Source organism: Sycon ciliatum, chromosome 10, assembly GCF_964019385.1.
Source record: "Sycon ciliatum chromosome 10, ocSycCili1.1, whole genome shotgun sequence".
Taxonomy (NCBI): Eukaryota; Metazoa; Porifera; class Calcarea; order Leucosolenida; family Sycettidae; genus Sycon; species Sycon ciliatum.
This window is the reverse complement of record NC_088652.1, coordinates 12,257,601-12,280,774: the sequence shown is the minus strand read 5'-3', so window position 1 is coordinate 12,280,774 and position 23,174 is coordinate 12,257,601. Positions and strand designations below refer to the sequence as shown.

The following is a 23,174-nucleotide window of genomic DNA, read 5'->3' as shown; positions in this document are numbered from 1 at the left end:
ACACACACACACACACACACACACACACACACACACACACACACACACACACACACACACACACACACACACACACACACACACACACACACACACACACACACACACACACACACACACACACACACACACACACACACACACACACACACACACACACACACACACACACACACACACACACACACACACACACACACACACTGAGACAGTTGTATTGTCCAGGGTAACTCTACCTTCCCCAACAACCCGAAGCCCTCTAAATACCAGTTCAGCAATACAGGTGCTAATGCAATGCACCAATTCGCGCCGTTTGCCAGGTGCCTTCTACCACCCCATCATCCCCTCTTCTCTGTCGACTTGATCTTCTTACTCTTACTCAGATATATCAGCAAAAATTATTATTTTAGTAGTCTTTTCAGCACTTTCTTTGATTTAGTCAATGGTCGTGCCACGCGGGGTCAGGCGTCACGTCTGCTTCGTGTCCCGTTTTCGCCGGGTCCTTCCGGTTGATCCACTGTTCAGTTCATTGGTGTGTACTGGAACTGCCTGCCGCCTGATGAGTGATGTCCGCTCCATCACAATTCCTTCTGCATTTAAAGGGGAACTGTCACCAAAAAAATTCTTTGTCTTATCTTGTAGCTCTTTGGCTCCTGATCACAATGGTGTTATCCGTTTTTCTCTGCGATGGCTGGAAGTGGGTGAAAACTTGAAAAGAAGGTGCCCAAAATTGTCCCGAAGTACCGAGTGACGTCACGGCGGACTTGACCTCACGCGTACATTCGTCGTCAAAAACAAAGTCCAGCCCGTGTGCTGGTTGATCGAGCTAGCTGTTCCAATGTACGGTCCACGCGTGCCTTTTGAACTGTAACACAAATGGGTACGTCGTACCGAAGGAGAATGCCAAAGAGGCAGTGACCCACGTGCAGCTACACAGCCAAATCAAAATAAAAAGCAGCTGAGCTTTCACCTTTTGGACTTCTTCCGCGAGGATCTAAGTTTTATTTTGTGAGCACGGAAGTACGTCGTTGTTTTGAACTTTTCGTGTGAGGAACAACACGATGATGAGTGCGTATGCAGAAAACAGTACTCCTCCGGCCGGCGATAACACCACCAACCCGAGCCCCAAAGGAACGCAATGTAGGTACGTGAAGGCGATTCATCTGGCGATGTTGCTGAAGATGCCGATGACAAACTCCGACGTCTTTCATTTCAGAGCCGAGTGGGCAACACCGCCACCTTCGGCTTCGATACAACGACATCATTTTCAAGCACGAGGTATGTGTGTCACACTAACAGCAAACAAACATCCTTCCACTCCTTCGTAATCACAAATAAAACAAAGAGCTGGAGCTTCGTGGAGGAAGTACCAGTGCGACAAACTGCTGTCGACTTTTGTATATTTTGTCCCTTTTTGGCGTTCTCATTGTGTACAACGTACACATCGAGTGTCCGAGTTCAGAAGGCAAGCGTGCACCGTACATCGAACAGTTGGCTCGGTCGACCAGCACACGGGCTGGACTTCGTTCTTGACGATGAATGTACACGTGGAGGTCAAGTCCGGCGTGACGTCACTCGGTACTTCGGGACAATTTTGGGCACCTTCTTTTCAAGTTTTCACCCACTTCCAGCCATCGCAGAGAAAAACGAATAACACCATCGTGATCAGGAGCCAAAGAACTACAAGATAAGACAAAGAAAATTTTTGGTGACAGTTCCCCTTTAAGAAAGCAATTACAAGCGATATCTTAAACTCTCTTACCCTCTCCTAAGATTTCAAAGACGCATAACTGTCAACATTCCCTCAACCCTGCAACCTTTGCATCCGTTGCATTATTTTCATGAAAAATTCATCAAATTCCAATTCGTTACTTGTAGTACTCCCTCAGTGATTTGTTTCCGTCTTCTCTTTGTGCCTTGTTCATGATTGTATTTTCCTCTTCCTCCTTTTCTTATATCACCACCTTCATCATTTTGCGAGAACTGTGGCAATACGCCCAGTGAGAAGGCAGATTTTGCCTGTGCTTCTGGTGAAGTACAATAAAGCTAAACAAACAAACGGTTCAGCAATACAGGTGCTAATGCAATGCACCACCAGTTCAGGAATACAGGTGCTAATGCAATGCACCAGTTCAGGAATACAGGTGCTAATGCAATGCACCAGTTCAGGAATACAGGTGCTAATGCAATGCACCGGTTCAGGAATACAGGTGCTAATGCATACAGTGTGAAGTATTATGATGATTGTGTCAAGTATCAAGTAGGAGGTGTGTAAAGCACACGTCTCACACACACACACACGTCTCACACACACACACACACACACACACACACACACACACACACACACACACACACACACACACACACACACACACACATACACACACACACACACACGCATGCACACAAACATGCAAGTACACACATACACGTACCTCCTCCTCCTCCTCCTCACAAACATGCAAGTACGCACATACACACACACACACATGTCCAAACACGCAAGCATCCCCCCCCCCCACACACACACATATAAAACCCACAGACACGCACAAGCACACATACATACAAGTCATGGCAAGAGTACATAATCTCAAGAGTGTGCAACTGCCTGCTCAACCTCTATCCAGTGCGGCAACGGCAGAACTTCACATCACGTGACATTCAGTGTTCAGTAGGTTACTCTGGCAAACAGTGCAAAGTGACCACAAGAGAGTTGAACCCAAAGCAGGGTTGCGTACAACCCTGCATCTATCATGCACCAGGTGCGAATAATGTGTACGGGTTCATCAGGTGATGTGAAGTTCTGCCGTCGCCGGCCCCATAGCTGGAGTTGCACACTATTGGGGGGGGGGGGGGGGTACTCTTGGCCATGGTCATACACATTCATCAGCGCTGCACCTGCAATGTCCTCGACATCATACAGCTACACTGACACTACTACGCACACCTTCTTGCAGCCATCAAGAGTACACCCCCCCCCCCCCCCCAGAGTGTGCAACACCTGATCCAACTCTGCATAGGATCTTGGTCGAGCGTAATTGGATCTTCTGATGTCATGCGTACACTCCACACCAGCGCAAAGCCGGTCTCGAGGCAGGGTACCGTTGTTTTTGATCCTAGAGTACCCGCGACTCCCCGGGTTCCCCTCAGATCATGTGTACGGTATTATGACGCAAAGATCTGATTACGCTCGACCAAGATACTATGCAGAGCTGGATCAGGCGTTGCCGATTCTGGGGGGTTATGTACTCTTGCTGCCATGCATGGGCTACGAGTACCGTGAAATCCGGCCAGAGCGCCCCTACCTCCGCAAGCATTCAAGTAGATCCATTTGGGGAGGGGCGGATGGGCGAGTCCTACTTGCCGCATTCAGTATTACATGAAAAATCACTCACCCTACGAAACCTGTGTGTGTGTGTCTCGTACACCAACCAAAGGTCAAGAGCAGGAAGTCTTACAGACCCATCAAAACCCAGGGTCTGTGTGATCCCTTGTCAAGAGGGTGTGAACTGTTGCGTACGTTTCAACCGGGTCGAGCTCGCGTCTGCAGTGCGGTACGGCATCACACTTCACAGAGCCATACGAGGATTTTCACTTCCCTGACAAGAAGTCCGAGAGGGGCGCATGGGAAAGACGGGGCGCTCTGGTGGGAGTATACGGTACTACCAAGAGTCCATAACCCCAGAGTGTGCAACGCCACACAAATCTCTGTCACGACTCGTTTTCAACATTACGTCATTTTCATGTAGCTGCGCGTGCAGGCCGCGACATTCGCTACAAGAAAACGACGTAATGTTGAAAACGAGTCGTGACAAGACCCTATCGCGCGTTGCACACTCTGGGGGGTTATGGACTCTTGGTAGTACTGTATAACATGTTGTTTTCAGTGTAACTTAAATTTCTGTAGTTTCGGTAGAGAAACCAGGCAGCTAAGGGGTCGTCCGTATTTTTCGAAAAATTAAAAAATCCATCCTCAGGCAAAAAGGGGGTGGGTGGTCGAGTGTGCTGGCGGAATTTAATTTTTTGATTTTTCGTACTTTTTTTTGCTCCAGTGACTTTCATACATTTGTTGCACTGATATTATATAATTTTATAGCTGACTGTGTACTGTACTGTAGACGTTGTAGTGTAGGATCGATTGTCGCTAACACCAGTATCTACTATGATATACATGACTTTTCATGTAGTTGTAGGACGGTGCATGGCCGTGACGCCGGTAGACCTACTACTCACTGTACTTAGCTACTCACTGAGTACTTGACACAGGTGCAGTCAGAAAACATGGGGTCAGGAGTTCTTATTTTCGAGCTGGGCATCGGTAAAAATCAAAAAATTAATGGGAAAAAATGGGGGGTGGGTGGGTGGGTCAGAGGCAATTTTGCACGAGGACGGATTTTTTAATTTTTCGAAAATTACGGACGCCCCTAAATCTAGATTAAACCTAAAAGGCACTGGAGTATGCACTGTATGTGCAGGGAACGCTGTCTATTATACACCTGAAACCTGGCAGGTCCCTGACACCGAAAGTTTACTAATTACTACAGTCAATTTCGCTAATAACGACTGCGGATATAACGACAATTCGCGAATAGCGACAGCATTCCCATGCCCAGTCCCATCTAACTGTAATGCATATAGTGAGACTTCGGGTATAAGGACACTTCGCGAATAAGGACACTTCGCGAAGAAGGACACTTCGCGAATAAGGACACTTCGCGAATAAGGACACTTCGCGAATAAGGACTCTTCGCGAATAAGGACACTTCGCGAATAAGGACACTTTGCGAATAAGGACACTTCGCGAATAAAGACACTTTTCTGATGCCCCGCCGAGTGTCGTTATACACAAAGTTGACTGTACACCAAAAATTACATGTCATCAAGAGTCCATAACCCAAGAGTATGCAACTGTGATTATGGGTGCATGCGTGGCGCGCTGCCTTCATTACGTAACTTGCCTTCATCACGCTCTGAAAGCATGCATTCAAACTCTCAATTTCTCGCACGAGCCCATCCGTTTTTGCTCAATTCGTTCCAGTACCTACACAATCTCTGAATTCTGGCGCGTGAACTCCAGTTCCGTACGAAAGTTCATTTCAAACTGGAGGGAAAGTGCGGTGTTTGATTTTCCGCAGTGCTCGGGCTGCAGCTGAATGATGTACTTAAGGCAGCGCGCCGCGCGGTTGGCCCATAGAAAAGAGATCACAGTTGCATACTCTTGGGTTATGGACTCTTGATGTTATACAGTACCTCCCGTTTCGTCGTCACGGCAACCTGGTCGAGCTGCATACTCTCGGTTTTTATGTTCCTTGATACCGGGCTATCCCTGACCTCTGCATTCTGCGGTGGGGGTGTAAAGAAACTGGACTGGTGGTCTGTGTGCAGGGGGGGCTGTGGTGCGGTGCGGTGCAATGTGATGTGATGTGATGTGATGTGATGCAATGTGATGTGATGTGATGTGATGTGATGTGATGCAGCCGTGCAAACACTACTACGGTGCTGGCAACTGAAATCCGAGGCCCTGAGCGGTGCGTTCACATTCTATCGCTCTCTATTTCGTAGTGTTACAATCCTGTGCTGGGTCTTTGCGATGTGAGCGCACCGCTCAGGGGTCGGATTTCAGTTGGAAAATGGTCATCAGTACGCGATGTGCACTCAGGACGTAAATATACGTCCTTAGTGGACGGGCGTCATTCTCAAGGACGTAAATAAACGTCCTTAGCGGTGAAAGGGTTAAATTTCGCTATATTTTCGCGACCATCACACATTCGCGAATATAAATCGCTGCAAACCTCTCCATGCATTGATTGTAGACAGTACAAGATCCGACTGAAGAGAAAGAAACGCAAAAGTTTCTCATCGCGAATCAGCCCAATTTATGAAAACGCTAAATTTGCGCGCCATACGTGATGAGACCCAGGGGGTGTGCAACGTGTGACCTTCCTGCATGGGTGTCGGTCATACGGTCACGGCGAAATTCCTCGATTACATCATGACTGATGCGGATAAGCGGCGGGTAGTGACGCAAGTGTGTACAACTGAGCTTCAGCTGTGCAACTGGAGACCTGCTCGAATCCTGCTTGTATGCACGGTGTCACTAGAATGATATAATCCAGGAATTTGGCCATGACATCAACCCATTCCAGCTGCACACTTTTGGATTTCACATACTCTTGCCTGACCTGAAGTTGTAGGCGAGAAAAGACAGCAGGAGGATTGAGAAAAGGTGCGGTGCTACAGTTGCGCTCGGTGAAATCCGACCCAGAGAGCACATTTGGCGGCCTTGACGCCCTGGAAGTGGTACGAACGAGGCTGGACTTATACATGTACGGTCAACTTTGCGTGTAACGACACGCGGCGGGGCATCAGAAAAGTGTCCTTATTCGCGAGGTGTCCTTATACCCGAAGTCTCATTATATGTAAACAGTTAGATGGGACTTTGCTCTGGGCAGGGGAATTCTGTCGTTATTCGCGAATTGTCGTTATATCCGCAGTCGTTATTAGCGAAGTTGACTGCACGCGAACACGATGATGTAATCGGAACTGGCGCAGGGCGCCGCTTTTGCCCTTTGGGTCGGATTTCACCCTCGCGTACCTGCACGCGTCCATCGAGCTATGAAGCCGAGACCTCTGGTCGGCTGAGCTTAATGGGCCCCACCACCACACTCCAGTATCCACCCCGGACGGTATCTGGAGACTATGTGGATTTTGTAGGGAAAAAAAAGTTTAGAAAACACTAGCCACACAGAGAGAGAGAGAGGACACACCCTTCAGCAGGCTTACTGTGTACTGTACAGTAAGCAGAAATATTCGTCTGGAATTTGATTTCGTCTTTTTCGTCCAACGAGCTTTTGGACTAAATTAAATGTAGGACTAATGCCGATTTGCCCAGCTCTTCCATACACTCTTATGATCCATGGACGAAATGTTCAACCGGACGAACTCCTTTTCTTTGGAGTTGGACGAAATTATTGACCGACGAAATGTTCTGCCTCTACAGTATAGAAAAAGTTAATTCCAAACGAAAACTTGTACTGATACAGTACTGTAGAGGCAGAACATTTCGTCGGTCAATAATTTCGTCCAAATCCAAAGAAAAGGAGTTCGTCCGGTTGAAAATTTCGTCCATGGATCATAAGAGTGTATAGAAAAGCTGCACAAATCGACATTAAATTTAGTCCAAGAGCGCCTTGGACGAAAAAGACGAAATTAAATTCCAGACGAATATTTCTGCTTATACAGTATTCGTTAGGCGGCATGAAATAACTAAAGTTTGTATCAAACTAAAGTTTTTTTTCTGAACGTTCGGGGTGACAGACCTCGACCAAACACGAAATTTAGTACGTAACACGCCTGCTGGTGGAGTGAAATAACGAAAGATATCGTGAACGAAAATTTGTACTTATAAAGTAGCTCACCTGTTGGCTTGCGGATGTTCTTCACCTGCCAGGCCAGAAGGAAGATGACGCACAGCAGTATGCCGCACATCGAGGCCAGAACGATGGCCAGGTTGTAGCCGCTTTGCGGCGTCGAGGCAGCGCTCGCTGCCGCTGGGCCGATCGACTCAGTAGCGTCTCTGCTGCTGGTTGCCTGTGTGTCGAACGTGACGGAGTCCGTTGACGGGTCTGCCTTTTCTGACGGAGCACCGGCTAGACTATGTTCAGATCTGTTGGCTGGAGAACTCTGCACAATGTCAGCCGAATGCGTGGTGACATCGTGCTTCACAACACGGCTCGTAGACGGACCAGCAATGGTGTCGCTGATCCCAGTCCCAATGAAGCCATCAGCGCCATCGGTCAGTTTGGGCACAGCATCAGTTGGCTCCCGAGGACTGGTGGCTGTGATGCCATCGCCGCCGTCTTCTGCTCTAAACATGACATCGAGTATTCGGGGTACTGGCGGCATTACATCATCGGACAGTTTGGGCACAGCGTCTGTTGTTGCCGGGAGACTGGTGGCTGTGATGCCATCGCCACCGTCGTCTGCTCTAAACATGACATCATCGAGTTTTCGGGGTACTGGCGACATTACATCATCGGATAGTTTGGGCACAGCGTCTGTTGTTGCCGGGGGACTGGTAGTTGTGATTCCATCGCCACCGTCTTCTGCTCTAAACATGACATCATTGAGTATTGAGGGTACTGGCGGCATTACATCATCGGACAGTTTGGGCACAGCGTCTGTTGTTGCCGGGAGACTGGTGGCTGTGATGCCATCGCCACCGTCTTCTGCTCTAAACATGACATCATCGAGTATTCGGGGTACTGGCGGCATTACATCATTGGACAGTTTGGGCACAGCGTCTGTTGTTGCCGGGGGACTGGTAGTTGTGATTCCATCGCCACCGTCTTCTGCTCTAAGCATGACATCATCGAGTATTCGGGGTACTGGCGGCATTACATCATCGGATAGTTTGGGCACAGTGTCTGTTGTTGCCGGGGGACTGGTGGTTGTGATTCCATCGCCACCGTCTTCTGCTCTAAACATGACATCATCGACCATTCGGGGTACTGACGGCATAACATCGGGCAATTTGGGCACAGCATCAGTTGGTCCCCGAGGACTGGTAGTTGTGACTCCATCGCCGCCATCTGGTGCTCTAAACATGACATCATTGACCATACGGGATACTGCCGGCATGACATCATCGACCATACGAGGTACTGCCGGAATGACATCATCGCTCATGTGGGGTACTGACGGCATGACATCATCAACCATACGGGGTACTGCCGGAATGACATCATCAACCACATTGGGCACTGACGGCATGACATAAGGGACTGCACTGGGTTCTGACGGCAAGATATCAAACATGTTGGGCACCATCGGCATAACATCATCGACCATACGGGGTACCGACAGCATGGTATTATCAGCCACGCTGGGTGCTGACGGCATATCAAACATGTTTGGTACCGTCGGCATGACATCGAATGTACTGGGTGCTGGCGGCATGACATCATCGACCACACTGGGTACTGGCGACATGACATCATCGACCACACTGGGTACTGACGGCATGACATAATCGCTAACACTCGGTGCTGTAGACGTGGTGTTCCCACTGCCGAAATTACTGCCAGGAGAAGTTGTTGTGTTATCATGCACATTCACATTCACCGGTGGGAGAGCAACAATGTCTGGAGGAAGTGAAGGCTGCATGGAATTTCCAATCGGATTTGTGCTTTCAGAGGATCTATTGGAGGCGGCATTAGCAGAGCTTGCACCGCCAGTGCTGGGAAGAGACGCATCTGAAAGAATCCAAACAGCAACATGACATCCGTAAAGGTCCGGAGAACAACTCATGGTTGCACAGTCATAAGCCCAAAACTCACGGGTGCACAGTCATAAGCCCATTGCACAGTGACGTAATTTGTACCATAAACACCCCACACAGCCACTCGGGCATGGTCATCTGGGGTGTTGAACAGTGCATTGCTGATCCCAGTGTACTCACATAACACCCCACACAGCCACTCGGGCATGGTCATCTGGGGTGTTGAACAGTGCACTGCTGATCCCAGTGTACTCACATAACACCCCACACAGCCACTCGGGCATGGTCATCTGGGGTGTTGAACAGTGCACTGCTGATCCCAGTGTACTCACATAACACCCCACACAGCCACTCGGGCATGGTCATCTGGGGTGTTGAACAGTGCACTGCTGATCCCAGTGTACTCACATAACACCCCACACAGCCACTCGGGCATGGTCATCTGGGGTGTTGAACAGTGCACTGCTGATCCCAGTGTACTCACATAACACCCCACACAGCCACTCGGGCATGGTCATCTGGGGTGTTGAACAGTGCACTGCTGATCCCAGTGTACTCACATAACACCCCACACAGCCACTCGGGCATGGTCATCTGGGGTGTTGAACAGTGCACTGCTGATCCCAGTGTACTCACATAACACCCCACACAGCCACTCGGGCATGGTCATCTGGGGTGTTGAACAGTGCACTGCTGATCCCAGTGTACTCACATAACACCCCACACAGCCACTCGGGCATGGTCATCTGGGGTGTTGAACAGTGCACTGCTGATCCCAGTGTACTCACATAACATCCCACACAGCCACTCGGGCATGGTCATCTGGGGTGTTGAACAGTGCATTGCTGATCCCAGTGTACTCACATAACACCCCACACAGCCACTCGGGCATGGTCATCTGGGGTGTTGAACAGTGCATTGCTGATCCCAGTGTACTCACATAACACCCCACACAGCCACTCGGGCATGGTCATCTGGGGTGTTGAACAGTGCATTGCTGATCCCAGTGTACTCACATAACACCCCACACAGCCACTCGGGCATGGTCATCTGGGGTGTTGAACAGTGCATTGCTGATCCCAGTGTACTCACATAACACCCCACACAGCCACTCGGGCATGGTCATCTGGGGTGTTGAACAGTGCATTGCTGATCCCAGTGTACTCACATAACACCCCACACAGCCACTCGGGCATGGTCATCTGGGGTGTTGAACAGTGCATTGCTGATCCCAGTGTACTCACATAACACCCCACACAGCCACCGGGGGCATGGTCATCTGGGGTGTTGAACAGTGCATTGCTGATCGCAGTGTACTCACATGCATTACTCATACCTTCCATATTTGGTAATTCAGAAGGGCTTTTGCCCCCCCCCCCCTCCCCCCTCCCCCCCCCCCCCTTCTTGTCTGTCATACACACCGGTCCAGTATTTGCAGCCGGGTGTGCACATTGTGTATACGCCAGAGTTCAAACTGAAAATGCCAAAGTCCCACACTGCACACCTGACATGAAGTGCATGCTATGATTCGCAGCCAAGTACACTTTGCTCTCGGTGAAGACCCGGACCAGCAACACTCACCTTTGACGCAAATCACAGGCAGCGTATCACTGCACCAGAGATTATTGAATGTCATCCTCTTAAAGTCCCACACGTGGCAGAATCCAATGACAAAGAGCGGCGACGATTTGCTATTCTGGAGGAAAACAGGAATGCCGCTGACGTTACTCGCCTGCAACGCTGGCATGCGGAGCAGGTTCGCACCGCACGCGAGATCCACTACATTGGCGGACATGACGCGACCGCCGAAATCCTGCTCGCACACGGTCTCTGCGTAGGTCATCCCCAGCGCCGTCGGGTGGTAGTAATATGTCCCACCATTGCACTGCAAGCTCCTCTGCTCCTTGCCAGATTCTGCAACAGGACAGAGAACAAGAGCACGCAAACTCATTGCTATAAAAAGTAAAGTTACAACAATAATAAAAGGATGAAAAAGTGCTTTTACTCCGAGTTTCGCACACTAAAAGCCGATTCACAATACAACTTTCTGCGACTCGACATGCGACTTGCGACAGCGACACACGGTTCACAATATTCTTCATGTTTGCGACATCCTCATGCACAAGTAGTACTATGCACGTGCACTACACGTGCACCCAGGATCTGTAAGTGTACTGAGACTACAGTACGTTTGCGAGTGGTGAATAAGAAGAGTTGAGCCGTTGTCAAAATGTTTGGAAAGAGGAAGGATGACAGTGAGAGCTCTGCTCCGGCGAAGAAAGTAGCACGCGGAGTGAAAACGTCTACTTGTGGCAAAAGGGTTTCCGATAGTGACACAGAACTGTGTACCTCCGTCTGGCTGAGGTACGAGCGACAGAAAGATGACCGGCAATTGGTGGAAATTCTGAAATGCGCGGTGGGCGTCAAATTCGAGGAGCAAGTGAAAAGCGGAAAGAATTTCGGCGAGGCTTTCATCGTCAGCTCAAGAAATTTGAGGACGTCAATGCCATGAGTGGTGAACTGCGTGTCATCCTACATAGTACTGCTAGATAATGCGCTATACTGTACATAGTTCACGTGTCTATCAATAAAAATAATAATAATTGATCATCGGAAAATATCTCAATTGCACACCGCACATAACAGAGTTTTACGGAATAATTGATCAATTCATTTTATGTATAATAATTATGATAATCATGTATAGCTATTAGGGGTGAAACAATTAGTTCGAATATTCGAGTATTCGTTCGAAAATTTCAAACGAGCGAGTATTCGAAAGTTTGCACTAGATCGTTTTATTTTATTTTATTTTTTTATTTTTATTTTTTAGTATTGGCATTGTATTTTTCAAAAACTTTTTGTTGTACCACTGGTCCACTGGTATGCATGCGTTATGCATGGTTTGAGTCAGTATTTTAAGACTTCGACGATGCGATCACCACGGCAAGTAACGTTCTGAGATATGAAAGTACTGATGAAAATCGTTACTTTACACTCTGTACAAGACGTTGGCGACTTTTGTTCGATGTTCACAGATAATTTCTTCCGGATTGGGCGAGAACTCGCAAATCTAGTGCTTTTGAATTTTGATAAAATACTCAAAATAATCGGATACTCGATCGAATATTATGAACGAGTGATCGATTGGTCAAAATAGATACTCGTTTCACCCCTAATAGCTATGAATAGGATGAAGGCCGATGACATCACGCACCTACGTTACTTGTTAGACATGTATTTACTGTGTATTTTATAACAAAAATATTATTGAAAACCCATAATCGATTTTCTTGTTCCTATCATCAGTGGGAAAAAAATACGGAACTAAGGATACAACCAAAGAAACTGAAGTTAAGTACTGTAAATAGAAAGGTGTTAGAAATAACAACAAGATACAATTTTGTTATAAAATACACAGTAAATACATGTCAAACAAGTAACGTGGTTGCGTGATGTCTGCGGCCTTCATCCTATTCATAGCCATATTAAAATTATTATCTCCACGTAGATTATTTGATAATCATGTACATACATGTATGCACATTATGGCCACTGGTGTGTTTTATTGCTGGAATGTTCTGCAGAGCACATCGTGCAGCGGTGTTGAAATCGTTGGCGATATTTTTAAGGGTTTTGATACGTCCGGACATGTCTGGCCAAAAATGGAAATGAAAGGACATGCCGTCCGAGCACTTCGAATTTCTTATCATATGCCCTGTTCCCCCCCCCCCCCCCCCAAGGTACCATGGCAACATCACAAACATTGTAGTGTAGGATACAGCCCAGTGTACACTCTTCAGTCAAGCAGAGTCTCCTTTCGATTACATCATAGTCCCTTGGTGATCACAGCATTGCCTCCTGAAAATTACATCAGTCTACCAATGATTACTCCTGATGATCACAGCATTGTCTCCTGATACATCATAGTTTCCCGATAATTACATCATTGTCTCCTGATGATTACATCACAGCTTTCCGATAATTGCATCGATGCACATGAGACTTTGACGTAGAGACGGTAACTAGTAGACTATTAAAAAATGTTCTACTAGTGTTGCATTGTATTCAGGTGTGCACACGTGTACTGCACTCGGTTTCATCCAGAAGAAATGGGTACGAGCGATATCACACTGAGTCAGTGAGTGCGTTCGATTATGCCCGCGAATAAATTCATGAATTCATTCATGAATTGATTCGTGCTATTCACATCACCCCATGTGAATGGATAGGGTGAATGGATTCCGAACCGATTCCAGGGCTCATGACATGAAAATCGAACGACTTGAATGCATGCGCATGGATTCATGAGTCGATTCAAGTGCATAGTCGAACGCAGCCATTGTTCAGGCAATGATCCGCAAAAATTCGAAATTGATATCCATGGATTGCTGGTGTGTCTTGTTGGTTTACAGTGATTGGTGACTACAAACACAATTCAACAAGTCCTACCCCCCCCCCCCCCCCCACACACACACACACAACAACAACAACAACAACAACAACAACAACAACAACAACAACAACAACAACAACAACCCAGTAGCATAAATTTCCAATTTTCTATCTCCTATTGGCCGCTGGACAATTGTGAGAATAAAGGTTTACAGTAGCAACATGTTTGTCTTTGAACAGGCGACGTGGAGGCAGCAATTGAAGGGTTCCAGAACGTTTTCTTGTCACTTATCAATGGAAACTATGTGCTACTGTCTTAATAATAATAATAATATCTTTGAACACACAGCGAGGAGACAATAATTTAATAACCGCAATCAATCGAACTAGCTGAACCGACATTTGTGTACTTTATTCATGCAATGTAAAAACGGTGGAGACGATGTGCAATAAAACGATGAAAATGTGAAGAAATGGCGTAGGGAAAAATAGGGATTCAAACAAGTCAGTGCCCCCGGCGGCTTTGGCTGAGGCGGTGCCGCTTGCGGTCCCGGTCCCACTGCCTCCTCCTGATCCTCCGCCATCGGTTCTTGTGGCGGTGGAGCTTGCCAGTGGCAGACCGCGAGCAACACTGACAGCTGCATTAACACTACAAATGCTGACTCAAAAAGACCCACCTTGCATATCAGTAGCTCCCACACCAACACCAACAACGCAATCTACAGCAACCACAACTAATCCACCATCCAAGCCCATAATTGAAAGACCAAGATGATCAACAGCCAACTACAACAGAAGCTACGCACTCAGCGGACAAGGGCGAAAGGAGGGACGTGATAGCAGGGTGACGGCCGAGTTGAGTTCAATGGACCCGGTCAGGCGGGATGGACGAGACAGAGAGAGTACAGAGGAAGCGGAGGATGGAACGGACGGCGGAGGGAGCAGTGAGTCGGAGAGCAGTGATGGGAGTGATGGTGAGAGTGCCGGTGAGAGTGTTAGTGTTGTGCGTAGGTTTCGTGGTAGCAAGTCTTCAGTGTACAATCATCTGCTAGCTAGTCCTGATTGTTGCAATTCGTATTCCGACTCTTCGTTCACTGTATTGTGCCGTGGTCGTCATGGTTATGGACTACAGTTAAAAGTTTTGGAAGCTATCTATCAGCGTCTGTATAAGCCTAATTTGTGTGTACAGAAAGATAGTATAATTGGGTTGAAATTGTTCAAGTAACGTGTCGTGTTTAGTGCGGCCAAGCTCGGCCGTTAAAGGGGAAGTATACCCTAAAATCAAATTTTCACCAGTTGTAGTCTTCTGGGTGCTGAGTCGAATGGTCTTGGTCCGAGGAAGCTGCGACGCTCCCTTCCTACTTGAATCCCAATCGAACTCGCGCACTTCCACCGAAACTGGGTGACTGCGCCCTACTAGATGGGGATTTGTATGCAAAATGTCACTAAAAGCGCCATTTCGTTCTTATAAAAGCACGGATGACCGCGATTGGCCCATATGTTGTAGTCTTTTGGACGCTGAGTCGACTGGTTTTGGTCCGAAAAGGCTGTGATGCAGCGTTCCTCCTTTATTCCCAATCGAACATGGTTGAACAAGCGGTCACGTGCTCCTGCGTACGCCAGTCACCTGGTCACCGTGCCTGCAGGGTACAACTTACTAGCCTGTTTGACCTTTTTTGGGTGCAGTCCTGTCACTCGAGTTGAACTCGAGTTGAACCTTGGTGTGAAAGTTGTCACCTGCTGGCGCGGTGACCAGGTGATTTGGGCACCCAGGAGCACGTGACCGCTTGTTCAACCATGTTCGATTGGGAATAAAGGAGGAACGCTGCATCGCAGCCTTTTCGGACCAAAACCAGTCGACTCAGCGTCCAAAAGACTACAACATATGGGCCAATCGCGGTCATCCGTGCTTTTATAAGAACGAAATGGCGCTTTTAGTGACATTTTGCATACAAATCCCCATCTAGTAGGGCGCAGTCACCCAGTTTCGGTGGAAGTGCGCGAGTTCGATTGGGATTCAAGTAGGAAGGGAGCGTCGCAGCTTCCTCGGACCAAGACCATTCGACTCAGCACCCAGAAGACTACAACTGGTGAAAATTTGATTTTAGGGTATACTTCCCCTTTAATGTTCTAGGTGTAATGTACTGCTGTTATGTGTTATCACGTTGTCTTTCCTTCCTTTCTCCTTTGTTCATTTCTCGCTTTGATTGTTAAAATTCACACTTGTAAATTTCACTGCTGTTGCTCTTAGTGTTATTTCTCTAACTTAGATTTTCTATAATAGTTCAATTTTTGTTTCAGTGTCCTTTAGTACAACGACGATTCCTGATGAGTGTTGTACGAAAACTTGTTTGAATCCATATTTTTCCCTACACCATTTCTTCATATTTTCATCGTTTTATTGCACATCGTCTCCACCGTTTTTACATTGCATAAATAAAGTACACAAATGTCGGTTCAGCTAGTTCTATTGATTGCGGTTATTAAATAATATCTTTATTAGGATGACCCAGAGGCTTGTCGCCTATCAAGGGGTTCACCGCTTTGAAGGATGTACATGTACATGTACACGAATTGAATCCTTGTTTTCGTCACTCCAAGCATATAAATACTATTTTGATATTACCTTCAGTCATGAGTATCCATTGATAATTGTGACAAGAAAACGTTCTCGAACCCTTCAATTGTTGCTATGGGTGCACACATAGTTTTATTCATTGCTTTATTAAAGGGGCACTCCTCTGCTAGAAGCGCAGCCTGATGAGGGCCAGGAGATTGGAGCGGACGACTTCACTGGTCCGAGTACGAGGATCCCGAAATTCTCTATACGCCGTGGGGCATATGGTCAGAACAGTTTTGTTTAGACAAGCTGACGCGAAGTCGGGGTGATGTGTACAGTGTCTGCTCCAGCTCCGGGTGAGCCGGGTAATCCACCCGGTTGGGCGGCGCTTGGACCCGGTTGAAAATAAAGTACCGGGTCACCTGTGACCCGGTTGGTACTTTACACTTTCGAACTTTGAAAGGACTGACTACATGGCTTGTATGTGTCAGATACTTCTTCTTCTTTCGTAATTTTCTAATTCCTGTCCTCTCTTTTCAGATGCGGCTTATCCATCCGCCTTTATATCATTGGGCCTACAGTCAGTTTCAAAAAGATTAGCAATCCTGGCGATCGCCCGGGGAGTTTGCCGTCTTACCGTATGCGCGCTCGAGAGCTGGCTGGAAAACTCATTGTGAACTCGAAGAAATAATCCGCGCGACAGCATGAAAAATGACAACTCACTCACGTCGGCACGTACATGTACGTCTGGTTTACAAGAAACGAGTTCTTCCTCGTATCGATATGGAGTCAGAGAGGACATGTCGAAAGTGTGGTAAATGTTGACGAGCGGGATGGGTCCCAATTCGTTTCGTGCCCAATAGACCGATCCCCTTATTATACTGGGTTCGAGCACGGGGGCAACCTCACTCGCGATCGAGCTAGTTTTTGAACGTGACAGCATCTTTGACAGTGTGTTTCAGGTTTGTTTTGGAATATCTTCTGCTGAGTTCAAGTAGTTTGCGATGGCTTCGAGCGGTGCTGAACCTCCTGCTGGTAGGAGCAGAGTCTCCGAGAGAGACATGGACTGTGATGCAGCTGTAGGATTTTTCAAGGCGCGGGATCAGGAGGGAACGATCTCGGGCCACAAACAGGAGTTACTCCAGAGGTGAGTTTTGTTGTTGTTGAAATATTCGAATCGTGAATCGTGTTTTTGAGATTTATTTTGTGCCTAGGCTTTAGCAGACCGTATTTCTTTCTCCTTGAGATCGGTGCTGAAGACAATAGTAACCTTTTTCTGGTCTGCCTTTTCCTCTCCAGAGCCATCTTCTATGAAGGTAACCGTGGTGCTGCCAAGTCGCGATCGCGATCAGCAGCGCCGAAGTGGAAAAATCGATTTTCCAACGATCTGGTTGGACATCAGCCACTAAAGTACTTCTGATTTGGCTGTAGTGACAACAGCAGCCATCCTTGGACACCTTGCAAAGACAGGAAAAGCCACTAGTGGAAGCGACTGCTATGAGGTGACGATAGCAGTGCAGTGGTGATCGCTGTTTTGTCAAGTCGAAGGGCTAGCCAACCCAGAGGAAGCAAAAAAAAACGATAAGCAGTGCGTGGTATTTGTTGAGCGTGAAGAGCTAGAGTAGGACAGTGCAAACACATGGACGGAGTGGATTGTGTTTGAAGAACAGTGTGCTGTGTGTCGGCTGGTGGTGATGGTGGTCTTTGTCAGCATGTATTCGTGCTGCTTCTTGTGCTGGAACAGTTCTCGCCCAGGAAGGCAGATTGCGTGCTCCCTGGCCCTCAGTCGGCAATAGGGCATTTGTTCCAGGAACATTACCCCAGAGCCAGTGATGAGTCGTACCTTTGAAAAGTTGAAGCTTGCTGTTAATCGCAAGCGTAGCGCAGTGGATTGCTCCCTCTTCGAAGCACGAGGGCCAAAGCTTGCCGCTGTCTGCAGCAAAGTGTGTGTGCTGTTCTTTCGAACCCATGAATATACCCCCCCCCCCCCCTCCCTCTCTCTCTTAGGAAGACTGCATGTTCTGAGTGAACTATAATTTTTCTAGTATATTTAATGCGAGACGGGCTGTTTACGCCCAAGATGAAGATACAGTTTTTTTTGCGTTTCTATACCTTCCTAATAAAATACATCGTGACAGAGCTTTCGGTCATACTTCGCTGTACTACATCCTCAACCCGCCACCATCATGCGCTCTTGGCCGAACTAATGCACGAAGCATAAACACACCAGCACAGCAAGGACACTTCCGTTGACAGATATTGTTTACGCCTCTAGACAGCTGTTTCGTTTCTTCAAGCTCATCGTTAGAGGAGGATAGTAGCAGGATACTAATGATGAAATAATATAAGATGATGCTAGTAGAGGGTTTAAAACTTTATGGTCCGATATTGATGATTGGAGATCTAAGAAAGCAATGACAGTGATTGCGAAATGGATAATATTATCATGATTATATGCCAGTCTGGTAATGCGTTGTACTAGTGAACAGTATTGAAATCATCACTGCATTCGATGCAAATATTGGTATACCTTTGGTTTCAGTATTGGAAAAAAAGAACCTGGTTGATTTGGTTGCATCTGCGACTGGCTACCGGGTGTTGTGACTGGCAATGTTACCATGGGAGAAAACAAGAGCGCAAGGATCTGTTGGGTCTTGTGCCGTGCCGCTGCGAGAACCCTAAGTGCATGGCAAAATAGAACTGTTTCATCCCCATTGCAGAATGTCTTGCAGTACATGGCATTGATGACTGAACATCTCGCCAGCTGACCCAGATGGGGATCATGCCCAAACGGAGGAACAAGACATCTTTCCAGCTCAGCTAGCTATATACCGTGAAACGGATGGTTAACTTGTGCCACGCATGCCAGCTTCTGTTCCATTCGGCCCAGGCTTAGACACATCAATGCCAATAGCAGCTGATCCTCCATTACATGCTCATTGGCGATTTACGGCCACCTCCAACTGTATCCGCCGTCCCTCAGCTTCCGTCTTCGCAGATCTGGCGCGGCGCAGTCCATTTTCTCGGCTAGGCTCAAAGGAGTCCCACAGAGCGGTCCAAACACCTGAATGCAAACCAGTCAGAAACTGGAGCGGCTCACAGTCTTTCTTTATGTTATTGTACGTAAGCTGTTTTTCGGCTTTCTTCACCCCAGTCCTCACATCGTCCAACTGCTCCACGAGACTGTGTACACGAGCTCTACTTGCTGCCAACTCCTGATGCAGATGCTGCACTTCCATTACAGGACCAAGCTGCACTAAGCCAGGTTCCTTTCCAACTCAAAGTGCCGTTGCCTCTCAGCAAAATACTGGTTTGCGGAGCATGGGGAGCTCGTGATGCAGACGCTGCACTTCCATGACCGAACTGCACTAGGCTCAGCAAATACTGTTTTGCGATCATGGGGAGCAGGGCGTCCAGACTCCACTCTCTTGCGAAAAGCAAACCTGGTACCGTAGGACAGCTGTTTGGTTTCCTGGACTCATCCTGTCCTTGTAGAGCTGGGCAAAACGATTTCGATTTCGGAATCGAAATGATCGCTGCAACTCAAATATTCAGAGTGACCCTAAAACTACGTCCTTCCTCACGGGGAATAGCCTGGATCCGCTTGCTCCAGGCCGCTGTGGCTCCACACGAGGAAAGGAGTGAAATGACTTGTTTGCTTCGTCCTCCTGTTCTGACAGTGAGGAACGCAGCAATGATCCTGAGAAGGCATCCTGAAGTCGTAAAAAGGAAGACGTCTAAACAAAAACAAAACAGCTCAAATCAAAAGTCCTTGTGGCATTTTTTTGTAGACGGGCTTGCACTGCATGTAGATCTCGTGTGCTCTGCACTTCGCATGCGAGAAGTCACGCACAGCCGCGGTGAGGTTGGTCGCGTGTGTGCAGCAGGATCCCACGCGACTGCGGAGTTGCCCCCTTGCTCGAACCCAGACAATAATAAGGGGATCGGTCTATTTCTTTGAGCTGCGATGCAATTTACTCTCACAGTGTGACGAAAACGACATCGACTCAGACTCATTCCCAAGGCCATGACTTGGCAAAGCTATCCGTGTCACTTCGACGACATTTTGAGAAAAGCAGACGCCTGTGAAAGCTGATAGAAGACGGTGTTGACTCCTAAATTCAAATAAATTGGCGATCTTGAAATCTTGAAATACTAAAATAATTGTCAAACAGAAATCGATCGATCGATGTGCCGTTGTATTCAACAACACGTAGCTACAGCGCAATGACTTCCGTGTTCACTCACACCATTTCAGTGTTGTGGGTGTGTTCACATGGCGTGAACCAGTCAAGTGTCAGTAAGTTCGGCAGGAAACGCCAGCTCCAACAACAAGTCGTTTGGCGCAGCAACCTACTTTGGCTTGTACTTTTTGTACCAGCGTGATCACCAAAAGAATGAAAAAAAAGTTTGACTTGAAGATAGTTTGGGATTTGAACTCACAACTTCATGGTCAGCAGACAGCATTCATAACCACAAAGCCAAAAAGGAAAGGATAAATCGTGGGTTTTGATAAGAAAAGGCAAATTGTAAACCACGGGAAAAGGCCGGAAACCTGGCCGAAATTCTAACTCCTTAACGGCTGGTCCAATTGTTCCGATACCTTCACAGAACAATTTGCCGTGTCCAAACAAGCCATTCTATGTACTTTGTTGTCCAAATTTCCCTTATCTTCATACTTTTTAAGACCAAAACCTGATTGCTAATCTTTTTGAAATGGACTATAGTTCCCGTTTATTGTCCGAATTAAAATACACCAACCAACCAGTTAAAGCATGTGACTCGGCTGGTGAGACAGCGCCAGGTACATGTGTACATGTGTCCTACAATCCTAGAGCAGACACAGGTGTAACGCATGTCAAAGGGCTGCCAGTGCTAACAGCTGCAGCGCTCTCTCGACAGCAAAAGTAATCGACTGCCGTCCGCATCACCCCACATTTCTGGCAGGAACACCAACCGTCATTTCCTTGTCGACCAGTGAAGTTGTCCGCGCCAATCTCCTGGCCCTCATCAGGCTGCGCTTCTAGCAGGGGCACCTCAGGAGGTCCTTCAGGTTCCTTAGAGTATGGTCGCAGTTGTGAAGCTTGGGAATGTTGACCAAGCATCCTTGTTCATCACCAGAAAATTAAAAAAAAAACTAAGATCTTCAAATGCAGAGAATTTGAATACTAGAATTTGAATACTAAGCACATGTGACGTCATCAAACCATCAAAAGAGGAGACAAACTTGGCCCTCCCTGGCTTCATATATCGACTTTTTGGGTCTAGTTTTCGCGATTTCCCATTCCTTGGGGGCCATATAAAGCCCCCATGAAGAGAACACACCACCGAAAAAATTCCCGGAGTGCCCCTCTAACTTTGTCTTTCTAGCCTAATTCGCCACTTCGCTGCATCCAGATCATGCAGAGCCAGTTGTGTCCACTGTTTCTGGATGTGCTGGCCATTGAATGACCTATGTCCTTGTACGACCTGCACCCAAATTCTCTCCTTATTTGGTTGTACAGTAGCAGTCCAGAACCGATCATCAATCGCATATAAGGCAGGTGGGGAAAGTTGAGTTGCATTCGAATGCACCAGGCGACAAGAGTGCATGGAGATGGCCTGCTACTCACTGAATGCACTCCAGACATGATCTCAGTATTTCTGCTCACCAACTCATGCTAAATATGCAGTCTATGATACATTGCAAATGCAAGCCACCTTTTAAAGGCCTTGCACATATGAAAATTGCATTCTAGACACGTATACACGCATTCGACGCTCTGACTTAGCATCTCAGGGCGATGAAGAGCAACATGCACTATCAAACGGAATGCCAATTAGTTCAGGTTCGAAACGGATTTCCGCACAACTAAGTGAAAACGGGACGAGTTAAACGGCAGACTTTCCCATTTGTGTGTTGAACGAACACGAAAATGACAAAGGTGCACAGGAAACATTACGTAAATTACATTGAGTGTGGTTGGCAACAGCTACTTTGCATTCGAATTGAATTAAAAGTTTTTGAAAAGTGAACTGATAAAACAACACGATTTCCAAGACGCACCTTGTTCAGTGGGGAGGCTTCTTGCATCACACTGGCCGGCCACAAACAGCATCAACGCTGCCAAACAACAGCGCAGTACCACCGCCATCGAGTCTGCTCCCGTCTCCACGGTTCCTGTCGTGTGCCCGAGCCGTCACTGATTGTAATATTAAATTGTGGCCAGGGAATTTTTAACAAGATTACCGTACAAGCTACATGTAGCTACACTGCCTACAGTGCATTTCAAAACTATAGACGCGTAGGGTTTTTGAAATATTTCAAATTTGGCTGGAACTTTTTGAGAAAAGTTTTCGGAATATTGCTCAGGATCGCTCCACAATTAATTACTCTCATATAGTTTCTAAAGGATTGGATAACAGACGCCCAATTTGGAAAAAATTATGCACAAAGTGATCACAGACTTTATGTGGTATAGATGCTGGCATAACGGTTTTTGCCTAGGTACGCGTCTATAGTTTTGAAAAGGACTGTAGCTAGCTGGGGAGTTGCTGGATCCGAGGCCTAGTTTTGTCTTCTACCTAGCTGGATTGGACTTTTGGTTGTTGTTTACTGGTTATCGTTGTTGTTATTGCACAGCCCAAGGACTAAAAAACATCACGACATTGCCATTGGGTCGAAGGCCTCTAGCCAAAACTGAGCGTGGAGAAGTTGAGCAGATGGCCATGTGGGGTCGGCATACATACGCCGCAGTCGAGTTCACCTTGTGCATCTTGTCTTTCGATCAGGCCGGTGTCGTAGAGCTATAGGTCTACAACAGTACATGCCACCGCAAAGTTCAGTAGCAAAGTACAACACAGTACACATGGTACATGACCTGATGACCTTTTGTTTTGATCAGGGATCACACATTCACAGATCTACGAAGGGATATCCGATATCTCTCTACT

At 47.3% G+C, this 23,174-nt stretch overlaps 1 protein-coding gene and 1 long non-coding RNA gene across 2 annotated transcripts in view; one reads left to right on the top strand and one right to left on the bottom strand.

The window, feature by feature from the left end:
• The window catches only part of LOC135825979 (mucin-2-like), a 29,135-nt gene extending 6,734 nt beyond the window's left edge, over positions 1 to 22,401 (bottom strand). Inside the window, exons 1-3 of the mRNA XM_065338614.1 lie at positions 22,288 to 22,401; positions 10,868 to 11,200; positions 7,425 to 9,260 (exon numbers count right to left, since the gene is read on the bottom strand). Coding sequence (XP_065194686.1) covers positions 7,425 to 9,260; positions 10,868 to 11,200; positions 22,288 to 22,375 — 2,257 coding nt within the window. The 5' untranslated portion in view covers positions 22,376 to 22,401. The remainder of the gene's footprint in view (positions 1 to 7,424; positions 9,261 to 10,867; positions 11,201 to 22,287) is intronic.
• Positions 17,100 to 18,806, top strand: LOC135825889 (uncharacterized). Its single transcript, XR_010555163.1, has 2 exons — positions 17,100 to 17,388; positions 17,541 to 18,806. It is a non-coding gene; the product is annotated as an uncharacterized LOC135825889 (long non-coding RNA).
• Positions 22,402 to 23,174: the final 773 nt, after the last annotated feature.